Below are 20,190 nucleotides of genomic sequence, written 5' to 3'. Positions count from 1 at the left end.
TTATCCTGTATGTAAATCCGAGTCACTCAAATTTGTATGGTATGTATTCATTTGTGGATGTCCATCACAAATTTCATGGTACGAATTTGAAAAACATGTGGTACGAATTCTATCTAGGTGGCTAACGTTAGATGACTGTTAGCTAGGTTAAGGGTTACATTTAGGAGTTAAGATTAGCTAAAAATGGTTACGTTAGGGGAAGGGTTAGCGAGCATGCTAAGTAGTTGCAAAGTAGTAGTCAAAGTTGCTAAAATGCTAATGTTGTCTGAGATTCGAACTCTCAACCTTTAGGATACTAGACGTTTGCGTTATACTCCCACCCCAACCTACTTTATTTTTGTTGGGGGAGGGGGGTCCCGGATTTACATTTACTATGTTGCGTCTAGTCAACAAGACCAGGCTGCACAAACTCTTCCCTTTACTTGTCTGGCTTCCTATATTGATACTGATTAGTGAGAAAGGTCCTGACTTGTCAGCTCACAGGTCTGGCAATGTAAGCACATGGTCCAGCATGCTGTTTCAGGCCTCTATCTTGGGGGACCCAATGAGAAGGGTGCCCTGCTACCAGGCCGTGTACTCCACTTGGTACAACTAGATGATAATCAAGTAGCAAACCCATAGAAAGAATCACAGAAAATAATTGAAAACGACTTTAATGACAAAATGTAATGCAACTGATAATTGACAAGCTATATACAGTACATTTCAGTTCTGTTCGCAACAAAATAAAAAAAAAACATAACATCACTGTAAATAACACAATTTATACAGCCACATTTCCAAATCGTTCAGAACGCTTCTGTTTCTTTGCCTGTGGGAAAAAATTCAACCATTTAAAAAAAAAAAAAATCTTTACGGTATTAAGTATCAAAGAAATTGTATAATACCTGTATTGATTCAATACAGAATGTGAAAACATACCTCAACGTCAGGTGTAACAGCAGCGAGGATCCCAAATCTTTCTTTCCGCTTCTTCAGCTTTTCATCTTCCTCAACCTGTAACACACAAGCATTTTGCTACACCCACAATTACATCTGCTAACTGTGTATGTGACCAATAAAATTTGATTTGACATATGGTCTTAAATATGTAACATGGAGGTGGCTTAATCAGAAATGCTGGAGTGTAATAATCCCAAGGTTTCAATTGAGCATTTCTTTCAGGATGCCCTGTAGTCTAATACACACACCATACAGTTCATTAGGTACACCACTCCATTCGCGAAAATGGATCGCCCCTACAGACAGTGCGTTACGTGGCTGTGGCTTGTTATATAAAGCAGGCAGAGGCATTCAGTTACTGTTCGATAGAACGTTAGACTTGTCAAAAGGAGTGACCTAAGCAACTGAGTGTGGTATACTCTACGGTGCCAGGTGCGCCGGATCCAGTATCTCAAAAACTTCCGCACTCCTGGGCTTTTCATGCACGACGGTGTCTAGGGTTTACCAAGAATGGTGCAGCAAACAAAAACATCTGGTCAGCGGCACTCCTGTGGGTGAAAACAACTTGTTGAGGAGGTCAAAGGAGAATGGCAAGAATCGTGCAAGCTAACAGGCGGGCCACAAACTGGCAAATAACCGCGCAGTACAACAGTGGTGTGCAGAACGGCATCTCGGAACACACAACTCATCAATCCTTGTCACAGATGGGCTATTGCAGCAGACGATCACACCAGGATCCATTCCTACCAGCTAAAAACAAGAAGTGGCTTCAGTGGGCACGCGATCACAAAGACTGGACAATTTGGAGTGGAAAAAGGAGTGGAAAAACATTGCCTGGAACATGACAGCGAATTCAGTTTACTTGAGTGGCCTGTACAGTCCCCAGACCTCAACCCAATAGAACATCTTTGGGATGAGATGGAACAGGCTGTCCGAAGCATGAATGTACCTCAGTCCAATCTGCAGCAACTGCGTGATGCTATCACATTAGCATGGACTAACATCCCTGTGGAATGTTTGACACTTTTTAGAAAGCCCTGAACAATTCAGGCTGTTCTGGAGGCAAAGGGGGGTCCAAGGCAGTACTAGATAGGTGTACCTAATAAGCTGTCCAGGGAGGATAGAAGCTGCCCTATCCCTAGGCTCTCACCTTCTTGGAAACTGAAGAAACGTTCCCGCCAAATCGCTCTGCTCGCTTTTTTAGCTGTTCAACGCTGACCGCCTACACAGAACACAGAGGGAGATAGATGTTTGATTAAATCTTCTGGGTCACTTATGGTTACATTATTTAAATGAGGGGAGGTCACATATTTGGATTACTCACAGTGGATTTATTCACAGTAACACCTTTAATAGAGAGAAACACTTATTAAAACCAGAGTGCAAATGCAGGAGAAAACATTATCATTACTTGTGATAATGAGGTTGTTCAACACTTGTTTATAAACTGACTGCAGGTTATGGTTCTTGGGAAAAAAATGATATTAAAACCACACATGAGAACTGTGAAAATGACTGGAAGATTCACACTGACCTGGGGTGGAAGTTGGAGGTGCAGTAGCGGGCAAACCAAACCTGAACACAATGCATATTTAATCAAATCAAAGTTTGTCACGTGCGCCGAATACAACAGGTGTAGTAGGCCTTACAGTGAAATGCTTACTTACAGGCTCTAACTAATAGTGCAAAAAAGGTATTAGGTGAACAATAGGTAAGTAAAGAAATAAAACAACAGTAAAAAGACAGGCTATATACAGTAACGAGGCTATAAAAGTAGTGAGGCTACATACAGACACCGGTTAGTCAGGCTGATTGACGTAGTATGTACATGTAGATATGGTGCAGATAGCCCTGGTTAGCCAATGTGCGGGAGCACTGGTTGGTCGGCCCAATTGAGGTAGTATGTACATGAATGTATAGTTAGTGACTATGCATATATGATAAACAGAGAGTAGCAGAAGCGTAAAACGGGGGGGGGGGTTGGGCACACAATGCAAATTGTCAATATAGGTTAATAGATATACCCAATCAATAGTGTGGGGAATATTTGTGGGATACTGACCGGGCAGCACGTATTGCCTTCTTGCCATCAGCTGACGCAGGGACATTGAAGCGTTCTGCTCTCTTCTGTACCCTCTGGTAAAACAGGACAAAAAAATAATAATTATAAGGTTAGCACACCACCATTGCATTGAAGACTTGTCATGACTAGTGAGAGTGCAGCAAGCATCATATTACCTCATCCACAGACGTTGGGGGTGTGATTTTTACCACTTTCTTTTCAGCCGTCCTGAAACGCATTAAAATCACATGATTAACATATTTCAATAGGGACATCAGATCATCAGGAAAATGGAAAAAATGTCACTCTTCAATGTGTGTTCACATAAAAGGAAAAACTTACTCCTCAGACACTATGGGTTTCTTGTCATTATCCTCAGTGATGGCATCCTCTTTTGTGAGGTCCTACATGTTCGAATGCATAGAGCATCGTCAAGAAATGCACCTACGATTTTACATATATTTTCCTAGCAGATATTTCACAAAAGCAATTGCAGCATGTACAAAGTGACTTTATACTGTATGATCAAAATCATACTGGACACGGTGGAATCCATCTAATCCATACATGAAGTGCCATTGCTGCTATAGTGGTTTAAAACCAGGCTTACCTCTGGCTCGTCTCCCAGAACATCATCTTCATTTAGGCCCATGTCATCCTCTGTTTAGAATGAAAATCAGGCTTATGATTCACCTTAGCACTTTGTAGACTTTTCACCATATTGCTCACAACTTAAATATAAAATGGTTTCAAGGGGTGGGGGCTAGTAGAAGTTGATTTGGAATTCAGCAAGTTACACTTTCATAGGCCAATTCAAATCATCAAGTTTGCAGATGGCAACAGCCTGATTACCAAAAATGACGAGACAACCCATAGGAAGGAGGTGAGGGCCTTGGCGGAGTGGTGCTAGGAAAATAACCTCAACAAAACGAAGGAGCTGATCGTGGCGTCAGGAGAGAGCAGAGGGAGCACGCACCCATCCACATCGATGGGGCCGCAGTGGAGAAGGTGAAAAGCTTAAAGTTCCTCAACATACACACCACTGACAATCTGAAAAGGTCTACCCACACAGACGGTGTGGTGAACAAGGCGCAACAGGAGGTTGAAGAAATCTGGCCCCTAAGACTATCACATTTTTACCAATGCACCATTGAGAGCATCTTGTCAGGCTGTATCATTGCCTACATTTTGTCAGGTTGTATCATTGCCCGGTACGGCAACTGCACCATCCACAACCGCAGGGCTATCCAGAGTGTGGCGCGGTCAGCCCAACATATCACACTGCCTGCCCTTCAGGATACCTACAGCACCCAGAGTCACAGCAAGGCCAAGAACATAATCAAGGACCTCAGCCAAATGAGCCACGGACTGTTCACCCTGCTATCATCCAGAAGGCGAGGTCAGTACAGGTGCATCCAAACTGGGACCAAGAGACTGAAAAAAAACAGCTTCTAGCTCAAGAAAATCAGACTTAAATAGCCATCACTAGCCGGCCTCCACCCAGTATCCTGCCCTGAACTTAGTCACTAGTCGGCTATCACCCGGTTACTCATCCTGGCACCTTAGAGGCTGATGCCCCATGTACATAGACATGGAACACTGGTCACTTTAATAAATGTTTAATACCGTTTTCCCCATTTCATATGTATATCCTGTATTCTAGTCAAGGCCATGCTATTCAACTATTGCTGTACATATACTATTCTATTCACGTATTCTTCAGATATACATGTTATATCCACACTGTCCATAATGTCTATACATCACACACACACTCAACTCCAACATGGCTCATCCTAATATTTCCATATTTCATAATTCCACTTATACTTTTAGATTTGTGTGTTGTTAGATATTACTGCACTGTTGGAGCTAGGAACACAAGCATTCCGCTACATCCACAATAACATCTGCTAAACGTGTATGCGACCAATACAATTTTATTTGATATCAGCTGATGTATAAAGGGCTGTATAAATACATTTTGATTGATTGGAAACAGCACCGGGCTTTATTAGAGTATGGGAACCTGGCCCCATGTGTATTTAGTCCATCCATTATTGCATGCTCACCATGTTCCTCCAGATAAGCCTGTAGTCGTGTGATCAGTTCCACTTTGTTGCCCTTCACATCCAGACCCCTGGTTTCACACTCGTGCTTCAGTTCAGCAAGCTGTGGGAGGTCAGACATGAGTGTAGATTACTGGTTAGATTACATTTGAGATGATTTCCCACTAAATGGCAATTTTTGCAATTCAAATGTTACTGCCCAACAGCGAAGTTTGGCCTATTCTCAAGCACATCCTGTACAATTTCATTCATTCACTTATAGTCGCGCATGCGCTGATGTCAGTTGCCAACTTCACAGCAGTTGCAAAGCAAACTTTGGCCCTCGTTGAATAACAAAACCAACCCAACCCAATACACGCGTGGATATCTCAAACCTCAAAATGCCTTGTTAGCTAGCTACACCGTGCAGCAAGCATGGACTATTTCCGTCCTGTCCGCTAGCATCTGCTAGCTAGCTACGACTCTTTGTGTCCGAAGATCCTCAGCGTGCTAGATCATGATTTACAAAGTAAAGATAGCTAACAACATACAATACCTAATTTCCACAAAATATAATACCGGTATTAGACGTTTCAAACAAAGCTAAAACGGGTTAACAACCTTTAGTTTCTGGAGCTCCACAACTTCAGCCATCTTGCTTTGTTGTAGTGGTAGGTCGTTCGCGAACGAACGACTCTTTCTGAACGGCTCTTTTTCGTGACCGTCGGGAACCGAATTGCAGCTGTGAAAGAGCCGTTAATTTGGCTCCCAGATTTGCATAGCCAACTGTTATTGCTTTTTGGAACCCAGAATCCAGACCTAGATTATCTGCTGACAAATTATACAAATATTCACTGAAGATGGTAATTGCTCAGTGCAGGAACAATCTAGTGAGGAGCCTCAGTCTGGGTCGCGCTAATTTTTTCAGTGCATTACATTTTTTTTCTCAATTTGTTTTTGCAAGCCATCTAATAACCTGGTCAGGTAAAAATGTATTTGAACTCAAATTTCACGATCTGGTAGGAAACCTTTTATGATTTAAATAATATATTGACAATTTTATCATGGTTTTAGGTCAATTTCTAAGAACTACTGAACGAAAAGCCCGTTGGGAGCAAAAGTAACTGCTCCGTAGGTGAATGGAGCCAAATGATACCGGTCACCGAAAAGACTCGAATGCCCTTTACTACTTGGATGATTAGATGCGGAATCTGTTTCTTCCATCAGAAATCGACCCGTCTGCTTCTTCAGTAAAATCCCAACCGCTTTGAGTTGGTACATTGCTATCATACATCTTTTTTTGTTTTTGTGTGTAAATTCGGTGTAACTTTAGTAATTTGCTTTGACACAATGAAAAGTATAGCCCAGTTTTTCATGTAAAATATCTTTATTGATAGGCCTAAGTCGTTCATTATATACATTGATACTTACTTTTTTTATCAAACCGATTTAGAAGGGGGAAATTAAACAATTTGACTCCAATACATGCGATATAATCAATGGAATTTCGGATATGCCAATGCGTTGCGTCACAGATGGTACAGTATTCTAACTACATTATGATGCAAATGTATTGACAAATAATCATGTTCAGAGGCATGTTGCTCTTTCCTGTCATGCTGTGCAATGGAGAACGATGTTTCTAAAAGTAGTCAGGTAAACACTTTTGCTTTCACCTTTGCATTTTGCTAAACTTGTAAACAATTGTCTAGCCTAAGTATTATGTAATTGAAAAGGTAAAATAGGCGGTTGTGTACTCCAATAATATGAAGTCTGAACATAAACTGTAGGACTATGTGAATCAAGCCTAATTGCCGCCATCAAAGTGTACAAGTCCCATGGTCTGAACTGAGCTACAAAGGACTACAAAGTGAACTATTCTTGTGTGATGAGTAACCTTGCCTGAAATTTGTGTTATCTGCCAGAGTTAATAATGCCTAGATTTAAGCTCAGTGGGCTAACACAGTCTTGTGACATGCAAATTGACCTCGGTTCAAACCCAGTCAGTCTCATGGTTGATGCTAGGCGGTATCCTTGGGACAGCCTATGGATCCGACCCCTGGCAACAACCCTCTGGCCAACACACACAGTGAGGGAGTTCTATTACACTGGCCTGGGTTGAACCGGGCAATGGCCAGTCACATAATTGGGTGAAAGCAGAGAGGAAGGAGCACCCTTCTTAATCAAACAGTAATCTGCGCAAGTCGGTCATGTTGTCAACAAGGCAGCATGGTGCATCTTCCAGAAACACATCTCTTTTGCATAAAATAGATGTTTGAATTTTCAAACTAGTTTTCATTGGGAAGGCAGATAAAGCGTTTTTATCAAAGCAATCACTTTTGCATGTGAAAACACATAATCCTACTCATCACTCCATGAGCTTAATAATTACGTCACTTTTGTTTTGAGCCGACTTCGCCTTCGGCCAGAGCGAGGCACCTGGCTCACCCACAGGAGGCGGTGAGGTTCCAAAACGAATGCAATCACTTTTCACCAAGTTCAAACTCCTCCCACCGAGGTAACCCGGGCCACATAAACTAACCCCCTCAGTCTTGTGGCGTGGATATGATCTGGGTTCAAACACAGTCAGTCTCATTGGTGCCATTGGACCTTGATCGCACAGTTGATGTCTATCAGCTGCTGGGGTGTTGTGAGAGGAGGTCAAGGGAGGGATGAAGTGTAGCGGTGGTTCCATGAACAGAATAACCTTGCCTAAATCTTGAGCTAGAGCCTAGGCATTCGCTCAGCAGTGGGCTAACACAGTCTTGTGGCATGCAGATGACTCCAGTTCAAACTCAGACACAGTGGCGTGTATTCATAGATGCCAAGGGAAGCCAGGCTTTCCCAAATATTTGACCAATAAAAATATAAAATAATTTCTCTTTTGTCTCTGTGTTATCATAATTATCTGTAAATTCGCAAGTGGCTGAATCTGATTGATTCTGATTTTTTTGTGTGATTTAATTTTTTTGCCAATCAGCATTGAGCTGAGCTCAACTGTGGGTTGTCCTGGTGCAGCAAAATGCCCCCCAAGGGTGGATTTGGCTTCACACCAATCAAATCACATCCTGAGCAAAACATCATCATTGTCAGAAAAAGGTGTTGATTTCTAGTCTTCTTGTGTTGATGTCTTGCAGTAGCTAGTTTGCTAAATCGGCCCTTTCCTAAGCCATGGATGGAGATGGGGATTTGGACTTGAGGTGATGGAGATAGGGATTTGGACTTGAGGTTTTGACTTAATTCTCTGTACAGGCCAATGATTATAACGGCAATTCTGATCTAACCATAAATTCATGCCACTGGCCTGAGACGATTGAAGTTCAATATGTAGCCTAGTAGACTCACATTAACTAGCTAGCTAACATAGCTGGTTCATTGTTGCCCATGCGAGGAAGTTAGGACAGCACAAATTTTAGCTAGGTAGCCTATGAAAACATAAACTAAAAGCGTGGGTTTGAATCTTGAAGCATGGATTCCGATTGGTCAGACCAGCATTGAATAGACCTTAGCACGGGTACTTCCTTTTTGAGTTTCTGCCTATAGGAAGGGAGGACCAAAATGAAGTCGTGATCAGATTTGCCGAAGGAAGGGCGGGGGAGGGCCTTGTAGGCATTTCGAAAAGTTGAGTAGCAGTGGTCCAATGTTTTACCAGCGCGAGTACTACAGTCAATGTATTGGTAGAACTTCGATAGCATTTTCCTCAAATTTGCTTTGTTAAAATCCACCGCTACAATAAATGCGGCCTCAGGATATGTGGTTTCCAGTTTGCATAAAGTCCAGTGTTGTTCTTTGAGGGCTGTCGTGGTATCTGCTTGAGGGGGAATATTGACCACAGTCAATGTGTTGGTAGAACTTCAGTAACGTTTTCCTCATTTGCTTTGTTAAAATCCACAGCTACAATAAATGCGGCCTTAGGATATGGGGTTTTCCAGTTTTAATAAAGTCAAGTGTAGTTCTTTCAGGGCCGTTGTGGTATAGGCTTGAGGGGGAATATACACGGCTGTGACTATAACCAAAGAAAATTATCTTGGGAGGTAATACGGTCGGCATTGGATTGTGATGTATTCTAGGTTGGGTGAACAAAAGGACTTGAGTTTCTGTATGTTATATCAATCACACCATGAGTGGTTAATCATGAAACATACACCCCCGCCTTTCTTCTTCCCGGAGAGTTCTTTATTCCTGTCTGCGTGATGTACTGAGAACCCAGATGGCTATATGGACGGGGACAGTATATCCCGAGAGAGCCATGTTTCCGTGAAACAGACTGTCACAATGCCTGATGTCTCTCTGGAAGGAGATCCTCGCCCTGAGCTCGTCTACTTTATTATCCAGAGACTGGACATTAGTAAGTAATATACTCGGAAGCGGTGGATGGTGTGCATGCCTCCACAGTCGGACTAGAAGTCCACTCCAAATACCTCTTCTCCGCCGGGAGTGTTTTGGAGCAGCCTCTGGAATAAGTGAAATTGCCCAGGGGGGGTATGAACAAAGGATCCAATTCCGGAAAGTGAGGTACCGCCGTTCTGATATCCAAAAGTTCTTTCCGGCTGCATCTAATAACACAAAACATTTTCTGGGCTAATGTAAGAAATAACACACAAAAAAAATACTGCAAAGTTGCCTAGGAGCTAGAAGCAGAGCTGCCATATCTGTCGGCGCCATCTGTTCTGTTCTTGGGAGCTAGCCAACAACACAGCTAACACAATAACTTCAAACTGAAGCTGGAAAGACTGCAAACTACCTGCACATAGTTTCATTTGACCTTTTTTCAGTTGACATTTCTTTGTATATATCCATAAAAATCATGCCAGCTGATTCATGATTTTGACTGGCTGAGAAACACTGTCTGCCTCTCTCTCGTCCCAACACCCGACCCCTACACGTTCATTACTATGGGACAGTTGGAGATCAAATTTGAATATTGAAACAATGTTGCAAATGTCGGAGAGACAGACAGCAAGGTTTATACAAATCTCTGCTGTTGAAAACTAAATGTTAGTCTAAAAGAAATGTTAAATAATGTCTAGATACTTTTTACAGTGGAGATCAAGTTTGTAACTTCCCTGCCTGGACTGACGAGACAGTGGATTGCGCAGTCAGATGGAACAGAGTAAATAGGCATTTTAACATCATAGATTTAGCCGGTGGTAACTTGTGGAATAGACACCGGCTGGAATTCGCTTTAAACCAATCAGCATTCAGGATTAGATCCAGCCGTTGTATAAAGAGGAAATTTCACAACATAGGTTGTAATATGGCTTTTTTACTGTCTTGGCTTCTCCAGTGGTTTTACACATGCACCGCTACTTGTCAGACACAGGTCACATAATTAGAATCTCTATGGCAACAATAGCCTGGGCCCAGATCTGTATGTGCTCTTGTCAACTTCATTGCTCTCATAGCTAAGCCAAACATCATATTTGGCATAACAGTGAGTGGCAGGGAGTTGATATAAAAAACTAATATACTGGCACTCAGGCTATGGCCACAGTAGTTCATTGGGCGTCAACCTATGATGACATATCAGGCTCGCCGCCATGTCATAATGGTCGGATGAACTATCACAGGTGAGTTTGTAAGAAATACATTATTGCTATGTTGCTGTTTTCAGGAGAAGACCTCAAAGCCCCTGTGTCAGATACCCTCGCGACCAGAGAAGCAAACTCGTCCACTGAAAGGGAAGCCTCCTCAGATCATGATAGAAACAAAGCCGTCAGTGAGCAGCAGATTGCCTGCCATGACAAAGCTTCCGGTCCTACCTGGGGTCGCCTTTAAATTTTTTAGAGCCAGCCTGGGTAAAAAGGTAAGCAGAACATATATTTAACAGGATACAGTATAACATTTTTTTAAAGAACATGCATAGAATAGAATGGTGCAGTAGAATGGTGCAGTAGAATGGAAGAAGGGTCCAGTAGAATGGTGCAGTAGAATGGAAGAAGGGTCCAGTAGAATGGTGCAGTAGAATGGAAGAAGGGTCCAGTAGAATGGTGCAGTAGAATGGAAGAAGGGTCCAGTAGAATGGTGCAGTAGAATAGAAGAAGGGTCCAGTAGGATGGTGCAGTAGAATGGAAGAAGGGTCCAGTAGAATGGTGCAGTAGAATAGAAGGGTCCAGTAGAATGGTGCAGTAGAATGGAAGAAGGGTCCAGTAGAATGGTGCAGTAGAATGGAAGAAGGGTCCAGTAGAATGGAAGAAGGGTCCAGTAGAATGGTGCAGTAGAATGGAAGAAGGGTCCAGTAGAATGGTGCAGTAGAATGGAAGAAGGGTCCAGTAGAATGGAAGAAGGGTCCAGTAGAATAGAAGAAGGGTCCAGTAGGATGGTGCAGTAGAATGGAAGAAGGGTCCAGTAGAATAGAAGGGTCCAGTAGAATGGTGCAGTAGAATAGAAGAAGGGTCCAGTAGAATTGAAGAAGGATCTAGTAGAAAGGTGCAGTAGAATGTTTATTTTTATTTGTTTATATCCTTGTTCCTTCAGTTGTATCAGCCTACATCTGATTTCAACCTCAGTGACCCAAACTGTCACATTATGAGGCCGACGTATAACAGTTTGCATGACCCAAACCTCAATGAATACTACCATCAGAAGGAAATGCATGAGAAGTTAAAGAAGCGAAACTTCATCACTAAAGAGGACAACGTAAGTTTGAAGTTAATATTGTTGTTTCTGAACAGTGTAGTGGAAGACTGTAAGCTTTACCGATCGTTAACTCCAGGAGTATTATAGCAGGAAACATTTTGATTCTCTCTCTTCTCAAGGTTGTATGCTCATTAAAGGAGTATAACACATACAAACATTACCTGGATACGGTCAAGACTGACCATCATAAAACTTACAGCAAAAAGTTGGTATGTGGGCAGTATGACTGTGTACTTAAATGTGAACTTCTGTGAAGATCACACGTTATTTTCACGAGAAAATGTGAAATGATCACTCATCACTCTAAAAACAATGTTACTGTAACATGTAATTTATTAGGTAGATAAGTGTTTAAAATGTAAAAAAATTGTATTTATCCTATTTAAGAAGGAACAGATACTGAGAATGGTTCAGTTGCAAGAGGAAGGCCATATACCTAAGGATGTTACCCTGGAAGGTATGATAGAGTACTTACTGAATAAAGAAGCACAGAACGTGAAGCATCTGCAGTCAACCATTGGTTCCAGGTAGGCAAGAAGTGCATGAGGTAATAAAGTAGAGTTATATAGGCCTACTCTGTGTTGGCAATGTCATGACTCATCTGTTTAATGTATTGATAGGGACGGGGTACAGAAATATGGCCTGCAAACTGCATTGTATGACCAAGAGAGAGAGTTTAAAGAGGATTGGGTTTCTAAGGAGCGATCCAGGCTGAAACTCATTGAAAAGGATGTGAGGCACGATGTGAACAAGGCCAAGTATATGAAAGAGGCCAAAGAAAAGCGCATCAGAAAGGTACAAATGTCACACTTTCATCATACTTCACAAAACTACCCACAATTATTTTCAAGTTTGAATAAATCATGAAAATGAAGAAATCATTTTACCTCAACTTTTGTGGGTGCTAAGTTGCTATTTTTGGACTCTGTGTTCTTCACAGAAAATGTGCATTATGGAACAAAAACAGGCTATTCAGTTGAGGATAATGGAAGAGGAATTGAAAAACCTCCAGGAGTCTGAGAAGTTGAGAGAGGCCTCTATCAAACCAAATAAGCTGCTGGAAGAAATATTTGAAAAACCAGGTAAGATTTCATTTGAATTCATCACACAGTTAAGCAATGTTTAAATGAATATGCCAAATGCAACTTACAAGGAGCAGTTGAATGTGTTGTGCTGTATATCATCGCGTATTTTGTATTTTTTTAAATGTATTATAGCATGTGCTCAGCCTGCTCTCAAACCTGCTCACTCCAAAACTGTAAAGAAAACAGTTTCTCTGTCAGGTAAGTACATTTCCTTACTAAGGAACCATCATTTCATTACGAAATATCTTTCAGAGTATGTTCATAGCCAGTGAATGCTAAATTAAATCAAATGTTAATATTTTGTGTGTGTTATTAATAGAGAAATCTAAGGAAAAGCCAGCCATGCTACAGAGGAGACCAAGCCTTGCACCACTCCAGAGGAGACCATGCCTGGATGGTCTGGCACCGCTGAAGGGTTTCCAAGAACCTGTTTTGAGGATCTTCAAAGCCATCGAGGGACAAAGCATCCCAGACAGAGCTCAGCTGAAATCTGTCATCCTCGACCACTTAGGCTCCAAGCTTGTCAGGAAGCAGCTGGCGGAGTCAATCAGGGATGAGGTCAAACTGACGATTCCAGGGTCTAAACCAGCGGCACCAAGGGCTCTGAGTGCCAGAATCGCTTACGATGTGTTGAAGTGCGTCTCTCGAGCGGCCAATCCTCGCAATGAACCTGCCTGCAGACTCCGTGGGGGAAACACAATCAAACCCAATGCTCAAGCAGATGATCCAGAACCAGAGGAGCGGATGGCCAACGGAGAAGACATAAACACCTATGTGACAACGTTGATCACTGACGTTCTGGAGGAAGTTCAGGAGCAGGTTATCGTTATGATCCAAGAAGACTCCCCTACCCAATTCAGAGTTGTCTCTGCAAAGGCCAGCCAAACAGCCATTGATGTGGTAAGCAATGTTTTGGAAGACATTAGACACTTATTAAATGAGGAAAACATTGAAGAGCTTGCATTAAACTGTGATGCTGAAGAAGGCACCTCAGGCATATCAAACAGTCAGCCACCTGCAATGACTGCATTAAAAAAGGCAGACAACGAGAACCGCCCAGATTCCTGTTCAAAACTAGAAGGTGTCGCCTGTGACCTTATTAGCACTGCATATGACAGCCTCCTATTCGAGCTGGCTTTTCCTGAGCTTCAGGGTGAAAGAGATGAACAACCAAGCAACTCAAGGGCTATCAGAAGTGACATACAAATCTCTTTTGTAGAAAAAGCTCCTTCCCTGACTCTGGGAAATACTTCCCTCGGAGCCAGTGATCTCATCTTTATCCTACTCTCCCGGTTATGGAATGGTGTTTTCATCTGACCCTTCAGAGGTTGCAGAAAACAACAGTAAGACAAGCAGCTCAGAGGCCTCTGCAGCTGCATCAACCTCGTCCCAGGAGACGGATACCACAACCACTGTGGAATGCAAAGAAGAAAGAGTAGAGAATGGTAACACCAGTGAAACAGACAACGCCCTTTCTGTCCCCTCAGTCAATACTGAAGAAGTTGTTTCAAAGCCTATTCTCTTGCACAAGGTGAAGAAAGAAAACGCAGCCACCAGAAGAGCTTCTCTTCCCAACCTGTATGGACTTGTTGTGGATGCAGTTATGGACCACTTCAGCACAGAACCCTTCAAAGACAGACTGGCCCGATCAATGAAGAATGAGGTGAGACGCACCCTTTCTATGCCTGAATGTGGATTGTTGAACCTTCAAATTGATAATTACTTTGAGAGGAAAATGCTACAGGATATGCTGAAGGAAGTATCCCGACAGTGCGGAGGAACAAGCTCTAGCACCATGGCTGAAGAGCCTACAGATGAAGAAGAGATCTATAGACTAGAATCTGCTGCAGCGCAACTGATACAGAAAGTTTTCCAGGAGGTCAAGACAAATTTTGTTGTCAAGATCAAGAAGGGTTCTCCCAAGAGATGTCTATCCCCAAAAGTAAGCCAATATATTAATATGTTGTATGTACTGTGTAATGTTGTATGCAACATTTATATGTGCTGTGTGATGCCATGACACTTTTCCTACAAGGGAGGTCATGTACACTGAGTATACTAAACATTAGGAACACCTTCCTAATCTAATATTGAGGGGTGTCGAAAGCGTTCCACAGGGATGCTGGCCCATGGTGACTCCAATGCTTCCCACAGTTGTGTCAAGTTGGCTGGATGTCCATTGGGTTGTGGACTATTCTTGGAACTGTTGAGCGCGAAAAACCTAGGAGCGTTGCAGTTCTTGACACAAACGGTGTGCCTGGCACCTACTACTATACCCCGTTCAAAGGCAATTAAATGTTTTGTCTTGCCCATTCACCATCTAAATGGCACACACAATGGTCCCAGTGCTTAAAAATCCTTCTTTAACCTGTCTCCTCCCCTTCATCTACACTGATTTGAAGTGGAATTAACAGGTGATATCAATAAGGGATCATAGCTTTCACCTGGATTCACCTAGTCTGTATATGTCATAGAAAGAGCAGGTGTTCTTAATGTATTTGTGTTGATTTTTATCTGTGTTGATGGTGATCTGATTGATTGTTGATGGGGATGCTTCTATTTGCAACACCAAGATAAATTCCTAGTATCATTTGTTTTGTGGTGGAAAAAGGACCCAATTGTCATATTTGAGTAAAAGTAAAGATACCTTAATAGAAAATGACTCAAGTAAAAATGAGTCACCCAGTAAGATACTACTTAAGTAAAAGTCTAAATGTATTTGGTTTTAAATATATCTAAGAATCAAAAGTAAAAGTATAAATCATTTCAAATTCCTTCCTTATATTAAGCAAACCAGACAGCACAATATTTTTGTAATTTTAATTTACAGATAGCCAGGAGCACACTCCAACACTCAGACATAATTTACAAATGAAGCATGTGTATTTAGTGAGTCTACCAGGGCTGTTCTCTTGATAAGTGTGTGAATTGGACTATTTTCCTGTCCTGCTAAGCATTCAAAATGTAATGAGTACTTTTGGGGAACAGGGAAAATATATGGAGTAAAAAGTACTTTATTTTCATGAGGAATGTAGTGAAGTAAAAGTAAAAGTTGTCAAAAATACATAAATAGTAAAGTACAGATACCCAAATAAACTACTGAAGTAGTACTTTAAAGTATTTTTACTTAAGTACTTTACCCCACTGCATTTGTTTCATGGCGATAAAGTATTCTGATTCTATCTCCAAAGGTAAGCCGAACAGCCATCAATGCTGTGAGAAGTCTTCTGGGTGACATGGAGACAACTGTGATGGCCAGTGTTCCATGTTCTTGTACTACTTCCAGAGCAGATACGGAAGGAATGCTCTCTGAGGCAACAGGCGAGCACCCAGCGAAATCAATGGCCTCTGCAAAAGTTGAGTTGATCGCTGATGATTTAGTGGAAGATGCCATCGATATGTGTAGTGAAATGATTTTAGATGACCAGCCACTAGCCCTACTACATGACGATCCTGAAGAAGGTCCATCAAATGTTGTTGTTTCTGGACCAATTCAGAGCAGCCTGTCTGGATCTGATGAACGCCACACCAAATCACAGGTCCCTGCAGTAAAGATTGAAGACCATGAGGTAAAGCCAATTTTGATCCAAGACACAGCGCTCATATCTCCAGATGAGAAGAATACTGATGAAAAAAGAGTCATTAGAGTAAGTAATGTCTTTGACTCATCCCCTAGAAGGAAAGCTCACCAGGCCACCAGAAGCACCTCTTTTCCTAACCTTTATGTCACCCTTGTGGATGGAGTTCTGGACCAAATGAGCACAGAACCTTTCAAAGAAATCGTGGCCCAATCTGTGAGGAATGAGGTAAGACGTTCTGTCTCTTTGCCTCAATTTGGATCGGTGAACCTCAAAAGCGAGGACTGCTTGAAGAAAGACATTATTGAGGATATGTTGAAAAGTGTATCCAGAAAACTCAGTAAAGACCAGGCCTGTCAGTTGACCGGGAAAGCCAGTGAGACCATGAATGCCAATGTAGATGCCATTTCACTTACCCCCAAACTACAGTCTACTGCCAAAGACCTACTCATCAAAGTTCTGGAGCAGGTCAAGACTATAATAATCAATATGATTAGACAAGATTCTCCCAACAGGGCGATTTCCCCCAGGGCAAGCCAGACTGCCATCAATGCTGTCAGCAACATTTTGGGTGCTATGGGAACCTCTCTCATGGCAAGCAACACACCATTTGTTCCTGATGTGGCTGGACTCCAGCCTGACCTAGATGATGTAGCATCTTACTCAACTGAAGCTTTTGAGGGATATCCAGGGATCTGGAAGTCATCCCTGAAGATAAAATATATTGCCTCAGGCCTCATGGACACTGTCTGTGATGACCTACTGGATGAGGATGGTTTCCTCAGACGGAGCGCTGGTGCAATATCCTCACAGGAAGATCTTGATCTTCAGAAGGTAATTACTTCAAAACCAGCATCCCCAGTCAATTGCATGCCTGTCACAAGATGCCTGTCATCCTACCCTGATGCTTTGAAGAATCCTGAAGACATTGAAAATGCTACTCACCTCAGGAGAAGCCTTGACTCTCTCTCCGTAATTGGTGTGCCTACTTCAACCTCAAAGGAAGTTTCATATGGCACAGAATTGAAACTGACCCAGTTGCAAAATGATGTCTCTGCATCATCCTCACTTTATGCCATGAGCTCATTGGAGTTTACCTCCAGTGGATCTGATATCCCTATTGACGAAGAGGCCCAAAGGATTTCCTCCACAGACGAAGAAGACAGTCTGTCCAAATCCCTCCTGACCTCTTCCAAATCAGTCTTCAATGTCTCTGGCCTCGTCCCTACTCCTCCAGAGGGAAAGCCAAAGGTGAGGCTGCCATGGCGCCCAGTGCTACGCCTTAGGAAGGTTCCAGAGCAGCCCCCCAACAAGATGCACATTTACACAGTTTACAGGGATGCTTTTCATTTCCCAACTGAGACAATGCGATCGACCAGTCCATCATCATCCGAGGGAGACTTCTCAACTCCAGAGTCCCAGAGGCCAAGGTAAGACTGTCTTTCTCATAGTCCTAATCTGAAAAGCTTTTTAACACCTAGCCCACTGTTGATATTTGAACAGCCTTGATTCTAAATGTTTTTATTTTTGTAGAGCTTTCGTAGAGCTTTGAGAACTCTGTTATGAAAAGCGCTGCACAAATTAAATGTATTTTTTTTTATTTATTAAGAGCGGTGGACAGCTCAGACAAGGAGTCTATCTTTAATATAGACTCATCCAAAAGACTCGTCGCAGAGATAATGCTGTCTGTTCGGGAGGACCTTGTTGAGGCAAAGCAGAGCGAATTGGCCGCACATCTGGCTGCGCTGTCGTCTGACAATGAGATACTCAGCACTTTGGCTCAGAGTGGGACACCCCGCGCCGATTCACGAACTGCCTCCAACACCTCTCCTCACAGCGAGAGTGATAACTGAAGAGAGATTCACATGTTTACTTGGACATACATGATAGAAGCATTTGCTTATATTATTTTGAATCGAATTGAGCTATTAAAGAATGCATGTATTTTCTAAAAAAGACATAAGCTTTTATTTACACTGTGTAGTTTTTCTTAGATGTAAGTGTTAAGTTAAGAATATTAAATTGAAAGAGGAGAGAGTAATTATATATCTTTGCTCTGAATGGTGACATTGTTTAAACGGTCTCAAAATTTGACCATAAAATATGAATACACATTTTTTTTTTACACTGACTTTTATGGTTCTAGCGGGAGGAGAGGACAAAGCTGGATGAATTTAGGAGTCACAAGCACCCCAGTAATCCTTATTAACTTTACATTCCTGCTATTTTTCCTGCCTGTAAGCAGTCTCTCTTAACAGCATTGTGTGACCTATTGTTCTATTGACACAGAAACGCTTCACTAATCAGTACAACTTCCTCTGTATTCCAGTTATTATACCTCAGATTGTTGAATTTATGCATCAAGAGTATTGTGGTATTTTATTCACTGTTTATTCTGGCAAGATTTGATCATTATTGCTCAGATTGTCAGAATATTTGAATACTGAATAGCCTCATTAGAATAGAGCTGCAACTATTTGAGGGTAAATCCCAGAATCATTAGGACTACTTTGGGACATATTGAGTCCAGATTGGCCTAAATGCAATGGGTCAGGTGGTATTTTAAAATGGCTATTCACTTATTAGCACGAGTTTTCACATGTGACACTGTAATCGCCAATGATTTATATATAGGCTACACTAGATGACTAATAAGGCATTGTGAAAAGTATTTTGGAAGCAATAGAAATGCATATATTAATGACTACATTTGTTTGTGACACGTTTATCATATTACATACACCTTAATGCATACTTTTAAATTATATTATGTGAGCTAAAGATACAAAATCATTTTTTCCCTGAAGTATAATTTTAAGAGATTACTGAAGTCCATGTCCCCACTACAGAATACTTAAATACATGTAATTTTGTCATTGAAACATTTAATTGAAATACTGTAGAATTCCATTCATTCCTATGGAGGAATGCTTCTACTGGGGAGTACCAATATGGCAGACCGGTGTTTTCAAAGCCTCTCAATAGCCAATACATAGCAATTACCAATCCAGGGTTTATATACATCACTGGTAATTACCCAATTTTAATAAAAGCTAGTAACATTCTCAACACTCTAGCAGTTTCACTAGACTTCTTACAGTACCCTATAACAAGTGCATCTACTGTACATACCATAGTAGATATTTAGTGGCGATATTAGCATGTAAATCTTGGTGGGGCAAACTCCCCAATTGTTGTATTGTTGATGCATGCATGGAAAGCTAAACAACACATAAATTGCACTATAACAGTGACAAACGGAGCCCACAAACTGTTAGGGCCTGCATAAAGCTGTCCCAACAGCAGAGCCTTCTTTTCACCACCATGGCATTAATCCTTACCACCACTACACCTGACTATCAGCGGAGCCTTGTCTGGCAGCGAAACAGTTCATTCAGCCTCATTTACTGCCTTAAAAAAAAACATAGCAGATATCAAATCAAACTTTATTTGTCACATGCGCTGAATACATGGCTGACTTGCTTAAACAAATGTGGTTTCTACTGACAATTGAGATGTACAAACTATGGCATAAGGGAACGATGAGCGGATAAGAGGCAATCCGTAATTTCGATAAAGACAGTAATGAGCAAGTTAAGATGGACGTAGTCAATATAACTATTTGTTCAGCATTTTTTAAATGTACAGCAACAGAATTCAGAACATGGTCTGTTCTTACTGTATTCTCCCTGTACACCAAGTCAGAATCGTAGGATAAATAAAGGGGGAATATAAGCAAACAATGAAAGCTCTTACAATATTCGATGATGACATTTCTCTAAAACAGGCTATAAGCTACAGTTGAAGTCGGAAGTTTACATACACCTTAGCCAAAT

At 41.7% G+C, this 20,190-nt stretch overlaps 3 protein-coding genes and 1 long non-coding RNA gene across 6 annotated transcripts; 3 read left to right on the top strand and 1 right to left on the bottom strand.

Moving 5' to 3' along the window:
- Positions 1 to 637: 637 nt before the first annotated feature.
- LOC106572599 (SAP domain-containing ribonucleoprotein) lies at positions 638 to 5,977 on the bottom strand. 3 transcript variants are annotated; one of them, XM_014146929.2, is made up of 11 exons: positions 5,674 to 5,977; positions 5,077 to 5,176; positions 3,615 to 3,664; positions 3,347 to 3,408; positions 3,181 to 3,232; positions 3,005 to 3,078; positions 2,477 to 2,517; positions 2,267 to 2,289; positions 2,093 to 2,164; positions 922 to 1,017; positions 638 to 811 (listed from the first exon to the last, which is right to left on the bottom strand). In XM_014146929.2, the coding sequence occupies exons 1-11, from the start codon at positions 5,704 to 5,706 to the stop codon at positions 764 to 766; spliced, it is 651 nt and encodes a 216-aa protein (XP_014002404.1). In that variant the 5' UTR covers positions 5,707 to 5,977; the 3' UTR covers positions 638 to 763. The 3 variants fall into 3 exon arrangements, with proteins under 3 accessions (XP_014002404.1, XP_014002405.1, XP_014002406.1); XM_014146930.2 differs by having other exon boundaries at positions 922 to 996; XM_014146931.2 differs by lacking the exons at positions 638 to 811; positions 922 to 1,017 and adding an exon at positions 1,027 to 1,490.
- Positions 5,978 to 11,810: 5,833 nt separating this feature from the next.
- LOC123727147 (uncharacterized) lies at positions 11,811 to 12,480 on the top strand. The gene is made up of 3 exons (XR_006759089.1): positions 11,811 to 11,900; positions 12,079 to 12,218; positions 12,312 to 12,480. It is a non-coding gene; the product is annotated as an uncharacterized lncRNA (long non-coding RNA).
- Positions 12,481 to 12,646: 166 nt separating this feature from the next.
- Positions 12,647 to 14,719, top strand: LOC106572597 (uncharacterized). The gene is made up of 3 exons (XM_014146924.2): positions 12,647 to 12,773; positions 12,909 to 12,974; positions 13,096 to 14,719. The coding sequence occupies exons 1-3, from the start codon at positions 12,677 to 12,679 to the stop codon at positions 14,091 to 14,093; spliced, it is 1,161 nt and encodes a 386-aa protein (XP_014002399.2). The 5' UTR covers positions 12,647 to 12,676; the 3' UTR covers positions 14,094 to 14,719.
- Positions 14,720 to 15,967: 1,248 nt separating this feature from the next.
- Positions 15,968 to 19,727, top strand: LOC123727146 (uncharacterized). Its single transcript, XM_045695254.1, has 2 exons — positions 15,968 to 17,784; positions 17,964 to 19,727. The coding sequence occupies exons 1-2, from the start codon at positions 16,013 to 16,015 to the stop codon at positions 18,205 to 18,207; spliced, it is 2,016 nt and encodes a 671-aa protein (XP_045551210.1). The 5' UTR covers positions 15,968 to 16,012; the 3' UTR covers positions 18,208 to 19,727.
- The last annotated feature ends 463 nt before the right edge of the window (positions 19,728 to 20,190 follow it).

Source organism: Salmo salar, chromosome ssa15 (assembly GCF_905237065.1).
Source record: "Salmo salar chromosome ssa15, Ssal_v3.1, whole genome shotgun sequence".
In the NCBI taxonomy this organism is placed as follows: Eukaryota; Metazoa; Chordata; class Actinopteri; order Salmoniformes; family Salmonidae; genus Salmo; species Salmo salar.
This window is presented reverse-complemented; position numbering and strand designations above follow the sequence as displayed.